Below are 13,551 nucleotides of genomic sequence, written 5' to 3' on the forward strand. Positions count from 1 at the left end.
GTAAATTTTTCTGACATTTTGTATATTCAATTCCCTAAGCGTTTCAAATGTATATCATTTTACCTTTTATGTGTGTTTCCAAATTATATGTAATACGCTTTGTCAAATCTGGCAACCTTTTCTTAAGGGAAGTTAAATTTATATTATATTTTGTTCATTTTTTTTTTTTTGTAAAAGGAATATTGTTTCAATAGTGTCTACCTCAGAAATGCCTTCTGTCATTTCTTCTATTTTTTTTGTAATACTGTATAATGAAAGTACATATATAATGTTTATTTTATCATATTCTAACAGTGAAATTGAATTTAACCTAAATTTGGTTTAGAGGCTGAGTACTGGTTTGAAACTGGTTGGACACTGGATTTATGTGGCCGAATATTGGAGAATTTGTTACTACTAGGAAAATGTATTATTTTTAGTCCAAAAAGTGTAGTTATAATGTTATGTTATGTGAAATTTCAAAACTATACTATTTGTTTGTAATGGTGATTAATAAAGGAAATAATGTTAAATAATTTTCTTATCAGAAACTACTCTAGTGTATTACAGTACTGTTAACAGGCTGACTAATGGTGCAGTCACCCTACTTGTTTTAAATACATTTTATAACTCAAGAACCTGACAAAATTAATCAATAGTCTACATTTTCTCATGAAAGAGGAAAATAAAAAAAGCACGTGAGAACATAGAAAAGTCAACCTGCCCTGGTTTGTGGACACACTTGTGGGAAAAGTATCATTCACTCCCTTCTCAGAAAATTTGAATTGTATACGTACTGTGGAAAAAAAGCAATTTAATATTGCTGTCATAAATCCCTTTACCATTAATTAACATTTTTACCAAAACATTCTTTTCACCATAGTCTGAGATCATTTTTAACAAAAACAGTCATAAATTTCTGTTTTCACTTTTTATGGGCTTAAAAATTCTGTCAATATTGAGGTGCTTGCTGCATTAAAAAGGCTATAATTATCTTGTGTATTTTTGCCCATTTACCTCCTTTCTTGACTGCTGCCCATTGAGCCTGCTTGTGAGATGAAACTAATTCCAATGAATGATCTCAACCTCACATACAATTTAACAACATTTTAATCAACAAGTGAAAACTTTTCTTCCAAAATTGCCAATAGTATTTTAACTACTTTCGATTTTCCGTAGCTCATTTCCATGAATTGTCCAAAAATTAACTAAAAGCGATACTGTTTTCAACCAGCTCTCATTTGGTTCAAATAATCCACCATACAAGAGCATCAAAGTCCAATTTATTTTACATTACAAATTTGGATAAGCTTTCTTGTGACACCTAATTTGCTATCATATTTCTCACACTTATATAAAATAAATAAGAATCTTCTAAGCTATGTAACAAAAAACCTCTACTTCGATACTTCAAACGACTTCATGATTCAAAGAATCTTAACAAAACTAAATCCTTTCCCCCAACATCCCATATGGTCCCCTGTCCACTTGCCATAATAGGTTTGTTCATACAGCAGTTTTGAACAGTTTGCAACTATCATTAGCATGCGTACTTGGAATTTACTAGCAGAAAAGTAGAAAACTGCTGCACAAACAAACCTATTAGCTAGAGGACATCTCTAAAATTATGGAACCCCAGTGATAACCGAGCATCCAGCTGCTCTAAGAAGTATGTTGTGTATAAATAATAATCAATCAAATCCATACCATTTGAGTACAATGAAAACGAGGCTACTGTAAAAAACTGATGTGAATTTTACTCATGAGAATCACTTAAATATCATACATTCCTTTTATATGCTACCAATTTGGTTTGGCATAGTACCTAGCTTCATCCAACATAGACAAAGCTCTATTTTTGAGATGTTTTATCTCGATATATTCATATTTGAACAAGTTTTCTTCTTATAGTGTGCATCGTAAGCAATGATGACAAAACTCCAGGTAGTAACTTTGGCGAAACAATTTATTCTTTCATTCCGAACATTTTCTCCCCAGATCTTAAGGTCTATTTACATATATAGGTTAGAGGCAATTATCATTGTTACATGAATTCAATCTTATAGGCAACCACTATGAAATTAATCCAGAAAACATAAAAAAAACATGTACTGTGAGGTACAATAAAACCTATAAAATACATATCTCGTGCTTTCACAACGAATACAACAGTTATGCTGTAGCCTCTGTAATTTACTTCGATATCCTCTTGCAGTAACATCCATGCATATGCAATATATTATGTATACCAAATAAACTTGTAATATTATTATGCACAAAATTTAGTTTCTCATCCATGTAAAACTTACTTGTTCTGTAACTATACTCGCAAAGCGGGTCTGGGATCTAGTAACTCTTCTGGAAGAAACATCAGCCTTTATAAATGTGGTTTTCAAGTATTCTTGTTCAGCCTTCACTGTTTTTTCTGGTTTTGTTCTATGTCCCACAGTTTTGTTTGCCACTATTTCATTCCTGAAATAATTCAAATAAAGTTCATGCACATATATCCTCTGTTCCACACCACAACAAATATAAAAAAAATGCGCCATTGTTCTTATTTATGAGTATTTCATTAAAGGAGCTGGCAACTTAAAATGAACATATATGTTACATTAAATTATACACCTTGGTGAGAGTACTGAAGCTGTCAAAATCCGAGCTTCCTACAACATCTAGTTCTCAGGACAAGTTCACCTTAGCAGCAAAAGATGGAAATAGTGATATCACGCTCACCTTGTGTGCAAGTACCTAATATTGTTTTCAATCATGTTGAAAAGATGGTGTGTGTTAAGTTACAGTAAAAACTCCACCAGCAATAAGAATCTATCCTTCCATAAATATCCTAATAGAGAGAAATCTCTAGTTCGATTCAAACAGTGGGGAAAGAAAATTAACTGTGTATAATTTGTTCCACGATTATTGACTTCAATCTTCGATTCTAACAGACAAATACAGTGCATCTGGGCCATCCATCCACGATGATTGACTGGCTGCGTGCTCGGTGGGAGGCCGCACTTCTGCTGCTAAGACAACATGTATGCTGGACCAGCTAGTCAAGGCCTTATTCATATCAACAATACATTTATAAATAAATCAGTTTATCTGTAACTTCGCCTCTGGCAGTATTTGTTTAGCTGAGATGAACAGCGGATCCTTTCGTCATGGTAAACAGATATTCATTAAGGGAATGTAATTATTAGAGCCCGAATGTTTAGGCATTTATTTTGGTTAAAATAGGCAGGCATATAGGCACTAAAAATAGGCATTTATTATTCATGGAAACAGACAAAAAATAAACAAATACTTAATAAACTATCCCATACGATACTCACTTTCCTTGGTTACATGTCACAACAAGATGCTTTTTTTTAAGTTGTCAACTGTCATAGTGAACCGCCTGTCAGAGAGAACGTTTTTCATGGTGGAAAAGGATCTTTCTACTTCTACTGAAGTGATTGGAGCAAACTTAAACAACTTATTTCAGAAGGACTGTCTCTACTTTCTTTCAGAGATCGGAAAAAACCGACTATGTATTGTCTCAAAAAGAGGGGTCTAAGAAGGGATTAGACTTCAAAGTACACGTGACTTGTGCGTGCAAGCGACAACAGTAAAGGAATCTGGAGACTTGCTTTTAATACTTCCCTCATCTTCTTTCTTTCGCTGGTAAACTCCGAAGTGGCCTGAGCACTGAGGGTTATACTGTTCAAACATCACTGTTAAGTGATGGAATCGGTAGGGGAGAAAAGTTTACGACTTCTTGGAAATATATGTATTGCTGGAGAATAAGATTCTCAGCAAATATTTGTGTGAGGTGAATATATATTTTTAATTTGTACAACTGTTCTTTTTCGTTTTTTGATATCAGGAGATCGGGCTGTCCAAGCTATTAGTCCTCCTTGTCCAATCCACCATAGGGGAAATAACTGGTTAATAACTCGTTGAGTCAATTGTATAGACTAATTTACCAACAGAGTCATTGCCCAGAGTGCGCCATAGGAGACTGGTCTACACTATACCTGCGATGAGATGAGATGGAGGTTTGTTAGGATGCCACAGTGGAACCAGAGCTCCCAGAAAAAACCTGTTATCTGGACCACAAGCTTACACAACACACGTCATAAATCTGGGGTACATCTGAGATCTAACCCAGGTTACAGAAAAAGTCTAGCTATCTAGCTACTGGACCAGTAGCAGCTTGGGCAGTTGTATCAGCCATGAAAATACCATCCTTTACATTCTCAAAACTTGTTTTAAGTTTCTTCAGTTCACCATATAAAATCCCAAACAGTCTGGCACTAAGTGTGTTAAAAAGCTAAATATAAATGATGATGTTTTCTAATGCCAGGCATTTGACAAAGTCATTTGACCTCTTGCACTCCAATATTTTTCAAAGATATAAACGTAAAGTTGCGTTACATTCTTAAAAATGGAAAAAAAATTGTATTTAAAAAAATTATAAAAATCGAGTTTTTCTTTAAATTAGTCTCATTTGCGTACAAAGTGCTAAATTCGTGTTATCACTCATGCAAATTTTGCACGTCCCTAGTGATAGGTCACATTGCACAAGTCAGTTCTGGATCAGTCAGTCTGCTTTATATCAGGTCTAGGATTATGCATTCAAGTGCAAGCGAAGGTGATAATGAGTGGTATGGCTTTTTTTCAAAAGAAAATAGCTAAATAAAAGCCAGAGGATTCACAATGTAGAATCAAAGCGTGTAAGAAAATAAAACGAATCCAGGCTATTACTCTCGTCATGTATCTCCTTCCATAGTAGATTATGGGCAAGAAGTATTTAATTTATCATTAAAACACAATATACATACCTTGATTCACGTGCAGTGCTCACAAACTGTTTTAATTCAGGGCCCTGAAACACAGAAGACAACAACTGTGAAAACTACTAATTTCCTTTCTAAAATTATGAACAGTATTTAAGACATGCAACAGAAATAGTTTACAGCCTTATATTGTGCCAGCTATTATTACTGGAAGGATAGGAGGGTATTCCACTATCTTTTTATCATATTGTCTTCATTAGCTCAAAGTCAAATCAACCCATTATCCAAATTTGTTTACTTCCTATACAGCTTGGAACAATGAGTCACATTTAGATATTAGTTAAACAACGTTATTTATAGACTCAATGATGGTGACAGTGAAATGGTATTTGACAATATAGAATTCGCCATGAAATTACATGACATTCACTTTATAACTAGGGAAAACCTCGGAAAAATCCAGTCAGGTAGTCAGCACAAACAGTATTCGAAGTCACACCCTATCATAGCCTTCAATTACCTACCAACTGAGCTATGCTGATAGACATTATGCTATTCAAGGACATATAATATAATCACTTCTTAAGTGACATTTTTTAGTGTGTTGATAAAATTATATACGAAAAGCTTCATAATTTAAGCCAGTGTGGTCCAACTCTTTTTTTCAGTCACAGGCTAGAATTTTTTCATAGAGAGCAAACGTTATACTTTAAAACTTTAGGTGATCATTGCTACTGCTACTACTAAGATGAAGTTGTGAAGCTTGGCATACTTGTCAAGTGTTACAAATTTCCGAAATTGTTCAAATTTCAAGTCAGTTTTTGAAGAAAGGTAAGAAGTCACTTTGAAACTCACACAGTTCCATCTGAAATTCACGATCTTTAACTTTAATCTCGGCTGTCAAAGGAACGACAAAAAGCTGGAATATGGTCTTGAAATTGAAGGGGCGAGAATGAAAATAGTCCGAAGCCACAATTATTTTTTTTTTTTTTGCGAATTCCCCTCACACACACACACACACACACACACACATATGAGGAAGCTACCAGTAAAATATAAAAATTACTCAACACATGACTTAAGTATACACCAAAGAAATTATAATACCACACTTAATAGCACTGGACTCTAAACTTTCAATACGCTTTACTGTAAAATTTTGCCTGTGTGGCTTAGGACTATATCATTCTCACCCCTTCAATTCTCAAAGTCGGAAAATCGTCTTTCAAATAGGAATATCTTATGCGAACTTTATCATTAGATGGCAGGACCGTTCCATGCAGCATAACATACTAAGCGTAGGGCTATATTATGTCATATACTACAGTTGATTATGTTCTCTCCCTTGTTGGTTTTCTGTGCGTGTCAAAGTCATATTTATAATTATTTTGTAGAATCTACTATAATGTAATGTAATTCAATATTTTCTTATCTCATAATTTAATTTAAAATAAATAATAGCATAAACGTCTATAATACTGAGTGATTCTTCTTAAGAGATGAATGAGGAAACTTGCAGTATGCAGAATATAGATACAAGTAAACTGAAGGTTCATGAACGGTAACTTTGAGAACGAGGTGCACAGAAAAAAAAAAAACTTTGTCAAATGTGAATATTGCCTCTTTAATCATTCGTACTATACGAGAGAGAGAGAGAGAAACAGGGTATGCAACCACCAATAGTGTTTTTTTTAGGGGAGGGATATTGGGCTTGAGTTCCTCATATTTCTCTAGCTGCAGAAAGCTCAAATGCAATTTCTAATAGGATGAAATAATATGATCGCAGTAGTCTCACATTATTCGTGCATTTTGTAGGTTAAGGACATGCAGTTTTGAATATGTATGATGATTTTGAAAATTTTAAGTTGAAGCATGGTTTTCTAATTTGATATGGTATAGACTATATTATGTATAGGCAAATATATATAATTTTTTTCACTATGGATAGTCCTGGACAATCAACAACCCAAACTGAGAGCTTACTGTAGACCTAATATCATCCTATTGTAAAATGCAGGGATAAACTCCAGAAACTCCTACAAGTATTGAATAAACTAACATAGCTTGTTGTCGAGATTACATATATGCTTTTGTTACAATTTTTCTTTGCCCTCTCCCAAAATGAAATTAAACAGCAATTCCTTATTTGATGCAGTTCTTTGTGTTTACTTTTGAAGTACAATTTAATTAGTTACATTTTTTAAGGTTGGAAGCATATATTCAGATGGCAATAGAGGTGCATTACCCAATATCGGAGAAACCACAAGAATCCAAGTCATTTCCTAATAATGGTGAATGTTTCAAAGGTCTCTCTGCTTAATTTCAGCCACTTGTGACACTATTTAATTTTAGCCACTTATGTTTCACATATAAACCCCTATGGACGATGTGTTTAGGAAGTGTCAAATCGATTGGGTTTTAATTAAAAATTTAAAACTCATTATGCAATGAAGGAGGAAAGGAACTGGCCACCCTACCCATCATCTCGTGGCCTAGTTGCCTCACAGGTGGTGTCTTCTTGGTATCACTTGTGAGGTTCAGACCTGTCTTCGGACAGTTGACTAAACAACAAGATGCAGGCTTGAAATTACTTTAAAAACGATTTGTGTTATATATAAAAGGTGGTGTTCGGATGATTGATGTATCTGCTTTGAATAAGAATACACGAAGAACAAGCAATATCTTAGCAAAGTGACTTTGAGCGACAACAGCATTGATGCAGCAGCATATGAACGTGTAGTGGAAGCAGATGAGATAGCTGCAAGCATCTTTCGGAAACTGATTAAAGGTACTGTAAAAAGCTTTTCCTCACTTTTACATAGAGGAACAACATTTTCATGAGCTGATTTTAACAATTTTCTTGAAGAACACCATGTTTTTAAGAGTTGGCAGTTGTACTGTCCATTCTAAACCCCCTATATGAAACAGGCAAAACATCAAAATGGAAAGAATCATTCAAAGATCCAAAACTAATTCCTGATCTACCTCGAAAATCTGCCGTGGCCATGTTTAGATTGATTACTGGTCATGATTGCCTCAGTAAACACCTCCATCATATTGGAGTACTGAATTCACCTAAATGCTTACTGTGCACCAGAGAAGAGGACATGGAGATGGAGCACCTGGCTAATTGTGAAACTCTTAGGACATTTGTGGATCTTCCATCAAAATATTGGGAAGCAAAAGGATGATGATTTCATTGTTAAATCCAGAGCATTAGACGCACGCACGCACGCACGCACACACACACACACACACACACACACACACAGAGGAACACAACAAAAAATTTGGCATCTCGAGTATTTAATACTCTACATAAATTCTTAATGTTTACATACTGGAAAACATATGCACAAGCAAAGCACATCCCTCAAAGTACACGTGCACTATCTGTTGGTACTAGTTCAGGATATCCCTATTCTTCCCTTAGTTGAATATCATACTGTGTGAAATTGACAATACAATTCATATTTTATTTCACTGCATCATTTGAAGAATTTTAGATCTGATTTTTTAAGATCTTAAAAAATTGCAAAAAATCCTTCTTTCTTCTTAACTTCTACAATAAACTGTCTAGCCTTTATTAATCAGTTAATCTTTTAGTACTTTGATTTTTATTGTATTTGTAAATGTAATATTAATTGTAACTGTATTCTTAATACTGTAGTTGTAATCCCCTGGTAGAGGGGAAGAGAAGACCTGATGGCCGTATCTCTGCCAGGTTAAATAAATATATAAGATACTACTATACTAGAATGAGTTGCCACTAGGAAAAAATCAGTCTGTAAAAAGATATCAGCACAACAGTGCAGAAATTACAGTTGTCAATACCTGAAGCCTAATAAAAATATTAAGCTTTATCAATGAAAGTATACCTTAAATTTGAAATGCAATGGAGCAAATGATACTTCCGAACTATCTCCTGTGGGTTTCTTCATATTAACATCAATCTTTTGATGAGCAGTATTAGTTTTTTGAAGACGACTTGTGTTCACATTTGATATATCTGAAAGATATGGTGACCCAACTTTGTGACGTACAACCCCAGTTTTGAAAACTGGCTTCAACATTTTCTTCTTCAGTAACTTCTCTTGAAGCTTCTCCTCTTTCCATTTCTGAAGTTTGAGCTTTCGAAGGTCAGCAGTTGTTTCTGAAAGAAGAAGAGAGAAAAATGTAAAACACAATCATCAATACGAAAGCTGGCCTTCTATGCCCAAGGTTGCGGGTTCGATTCCAGGCCAGGTCGATGGCATTTAAGTGTGCTTAAATGCGACAGGCTCATGTCAGTAGATTTACTGGCATGTAAAAGAACTCCTGCGGGACAAAATTTCGGCACATCCGGCAACGCTGATATAACCTCTGTAGTTGCGAGCGTCGTTAAATAAAAAATATTCAATACGAATGGCTCAGAGGTCACAAAGTCTTGAAGCAAGAAATGAAATTCATAGATCCCAATGATTGATATCCATTTTTATAGACATCACATATTCATTATATGAGGTCTCGCCACCCTCGAATTTTTCTCGGATTAATGGTGATAAAATCACATTTTCTATTCAATTGCAACTGTTAAGAGTTCAATATATGTAGATGGATATAGAGAAAGCTATTATACTTAATTTTAACTTCAAACTTTCTCAATTAATAAAGTGCATTCCTTCAGACACTTTGCTCTTAAGGATGAGGAAAGTTTGATGCCCAAAATTTTATCATCTGAAGTAAATTACATTACAAAACAACAGGAATCCAAAACTATGAATACGAGATAGGCTATTTAAATAGAATAAATTAGGAATACAATAATGAAAAAAGAACAGGCAACTTCTATCTTCAAAGTGGAACCAGTCAAAAGTTATTTCTGATGTTTTCTACAGAACACGTGTTTCTACCACTCATGGTTTGGAATGATACTTATGTCGGTTTTTTAAATATCTTCAGTGCATTTTAATAGACCAACTGTGTGATTTGTGTCCATACACTTTATATTCATCTTCTAGCACCTTCTGCACAGTGCATAAAGTCAAGGCTACCTGAAGAAAGAATCTAGTTTGTGAGAAGAAAATTTTGCCAGAACCTAAGTCATCTTCTGAAATCATTTTTGCAGTATTCTTACGAATATCTTTAGATTCATATTACTCAAAATCTTAAATTCGGATACCATGAACATTGTTGCATTTCTCCCAAAGTGATATTAGTTTCGCTGTACTTATCTCGTGAATAATGCTCTGTGGTACTTAGAGAATGTTTACTGATAGAGTCAGTTGCACTGTTGCATTAGTAAACTCTTTAGCAGTGTTCACAGGTATTTTCTTCTGTAGTTCTGCTCTTAATACTGCCCTCTTTACTTCATCACCAACACCATCATGTTGGCCATTCCAATGCGAGATGCAAAAATAGCTTCTGTCCGCTGTGCAACCATACTTGATTCATGAAGGGCAAATCCCCCAAAATGAATTTGCTCTTGAACTGACTTGCAACTCCATCTGTGAAATAATGTAGGTCTATGTGGTAAGTTGAAATGTAGTGTATCTCTAAAAAAAATTCCTTAACAGAGCTTCATTAAACACGAACTGCTTTTTTACTGTGGTGCATGGAATCTAATTTGACACAATACAATACCTAGTTCAAATGGTTTTAATTATTGTCACTGTCTCTGTAATATACAACACACGTAAACAATATAAACAATGTCACCGTAGAAGAATGCCACTGAGCTGCATGATTTCTGACAGATGGCAGATACCATAATTTTCTGCAAAATCCTGTGAAATGGCGATTTCATTTGGGATTTGCTAGTAGATCTAGATTCTTTAATTTTCTTTTTCTATCTCCCCTTTTTCTGGTTTTCTTCAATGGCGGGGAAGGATCTTAATGAAAGGGAAGGCTGAAGATAAAGAAGGGAAAGCAAGAGCCAGGGCAACTTCCACCAGTGGATTGAAGAATTAAAATAATGTGCATCAAGAATCAGAAGACAAAGAGCATTGAGTACATTGGTCCACTTATGTTTGAATTGCTAAACAGATATTGCAATTATTTTAGACAAAAGTTAAATTTTAAATTTTGGTACCATACATGAATTTGGAAAAATTTCAGTATACGGATTCCTCGCTGACAATTATATCTTAATACACTAAAAAGAGCAGATTTGCCTGCGTTTGTCAAATGCGCATGATGCTTACGAAAAGGCACTTTTCAGTGCCAATAATTTATTTTTGTGTGCACAAGGTTGGAATTTTGAAGTAAGAGGGAAAGGAAGGAATCTTTGTTATGAAAGTTATCCGGAAATCCTTTCAGTAGGATGACAATCATGGATTTAAAACGTCGTCCTATATTTTAATGAAATTAGTGTCCAGTATAGGGATAAACATTGAATACTGTAAATGAATTAACTTAAGTTGTAATCAATAAATAGACTACTATACCTAGGCCTAGTCTGAAAACAATCCTACAATGGGGAAACTTAAAAAAATTCAATCAGGTAATCAGCCTAAGCAGGAATTGACCCCAGGCCAGAGCGCAACACAAACAACAACGCGATACTCTCTTAGTTACGCCGGAGGTACCACGCTTTTAATAGTTCACTCAGTTAAGAGGCATTGAGTAAAATAAAATTGACAACACAATAAAACGTAATATAATTACTTACTCTCAACTGCAACATCGCCAAACTCATTCAGATTTCGTTGTTTACTGAATTCGTCACGTCTTGAATTTCGACGATCCTTAATCTTCTCTTGCGCTCTTTTGTATCTCCCTACGTCAGTATCACCTCCAATCAAATTCTTCTTGTATTTGTCACGAAAACGTGAAGTACTTTTCGACATAATTAAAACTGCGGAATTAATTACGTTATATTTCCTACTATAATGCCAAATAAAATCTTTTCAGCGCTTATACAACGTATCACAACACGCCAACTTTCAAACTGAACCCGTTAATACAAGGTCCGCTTATTGTACAAAGTTCAAACTTGACATCTTCTCACCTATTGGTCAATTTAGTTATAAACTCGCTCCAATCATATCTTCAATGAAGGTAGCATCAAATTGGCCGTGCTTGAATGTTTCTTCTTCAATCTCTGCGATAAACAAAGGGAAAATGTCCTACACTCTTTGGAGAGTACAATAGGAAACACCAAATTTATGGATACTATACCCACAGTCTATTATATACAGTCACGAAGCTTGATTTTTGAGGATGCTAGAAACAATAGACTGTGACGGTACTATTTTGCATTGCCTGTAATGAGGCGATATTAGCGATTCTAGTGGTGAGCAACTACCTAATGTTTGCATATTTATTACGTATTGAACTTCGCGACTGTATATACCAAAGACGTTATATAGTATACGTATATACTAGACTGTGCTATACCAACGAGCACAGAATACATTCTGTGCTAGTTGGTGCTATACCGTAGGCAACGACTATACTCATTGTCGAAGAGCATCAGATAGAAGTGAATTTGAACAAATTGAACCTATTTATGTCAACGTTTAGCAAAAGCGAGAAATTTTAAATATCACATGAACAACATTATCTTACGTTTTCGAGGGATATTTGGAGTCCCGAACACATTCTTACGGGACAGGGAGACAGATTTTTAAAAAAATCGGGACAATCCGGGAGCCCTACAATATCACAACTGAAAACAATAAACAACTAAAGCGCTGCCACTAAACATCTTGCACGCGCGTCCATAAGCATTGCCATTACGGAAAATTGACTAAATATTATGACAATTTAAGTTCTTTCTCTTATTATCATATATTCTAAAGTCCGATGTAATCTACGATATTCACGAAGTGTCAGAATAATTAACCCTAGAGTAGATGTGTGGAATCACTTGTCATTCAGTGAATTTTAGTCTATTGTTACATGGTTCCATTTTGGTGTAACGCATTTGCCATTCTTATTAGCTGCTTATTAGATGCGATAAGTGGTATCAGCACAGTCTAGTACTTACATTCATAAAGCTTGAGGTGATTTTTTGCATTTCTCGCGATACAATGCTCCAAGTGGTTAGCAGCTGAGAGTAGGCCTATTAAGAACAATTAGCTAGATTAGACTACATTAGATCTCTATTAGCCTTTAGAATTACAAGAATTCATGCCAACGTCAGTAAACAAGAAAAATGACATAACATACAATACAATACAAATAAGCTTAACAAATTAATACTAAATGACATGCTAGAAAAAAACATTCTTAAATATATAGGCTAAGCTCGATCAGTCTCCACTGTTCCATTCTGTCTCTTCTCTGTTTAATTTTCCCTGTCTTGTCTTCAACTCTGGGTTATCTGGAACATAAAATCAAGGGCAGTATCAAGGAGAGAACGTTAACTACTAAAATGTTAAATTTAGATATTAATTTGTGCAAAATGACATGTCGCGACGCTGTTATTTCCGGCGTGACTCCGCCTCTTTGCTTACGTCTTAGGAAGTGAAGGCTCTATAAAGTCTAGGTAGGTAGTATCGTTCGCCATTTTTGTTCTTTCGTTCCCGAGCTACCATACGAGGAATCTATTTGCCACACCGTTAAACATTATCATGACGTAGCTCCTATGATAATAAATCAAACGCACTGTAATTCAGCAAATACGAGGCGCATCCAGAAAGTAAGTTTCCCTATTTAAAAAAAAAAAAAGAACACACTTTCAGGAAAACATTTATTGGCAACAGGTACAGCAATGTTTCAGTTATTTTTCAACATAGCCACCATCAGAATTGAAACACTTGTCGTATCGTGGGATCAACTTTTGTATCCTTCTGTCGTAGAACTCTGCCGC

At 34.9% G+C, this 13,551-nt stretch overlaps 1 protein-coding gene across 1 annotated transcript in view; it reads right to left on the minus strand.

The window, feature by feature from the left end:
• The window catches only part of LOC138706153 (disks large-associated protein 5-like), a 73,947-nt gene extending 62,226 nt beyond the window's left edge, over window positions 1–11,721 (minus strand). Inside the window, exons 1-4 of the mRNA XM_069835142.1 lie at window positions 11,407–11,721; window positions 8,636–8,910; window positions 4,803–4,846; window positions 2,289–2,451 (exon numbers count right to left, since the gene is read on the minus strand). Of these exons, the coding sequence (XP_069691243.1) occupies window positions 2,289–2,451; window positions 4,803–4,846; window positions 8,636–8,910; window positions 11,407–11,584 (660 nt within the window). The 5' untranslated portion in view covers window positions 11,585–11,721. The remainder of the gene's footprint in view (window positions 1–2,288; window positions 2,452–4,802; window positions 4,847–8,635; window positions 8,911–11,406) is intronic.
• Between the last annotated feature and the right edge of the window lie 1,830 nt (window positions 11,722–13,551).

Source organism: Periplaneta americana, chromosome 9 (assembly GCF_040183065.1).
Source record: "Periplaneta americana isolate PAMFEO1 chromosome 9, P.americana_PAMFEO1_priV1, whole genome shotgun sequence".
NCBI classification, from domain to species: domain Eukaryota; kingdom Metazoa; phylum Arthropoda; class Insecta; order Blattodea; family Blattidae; genus Periplaneta; species Periplaneta americana.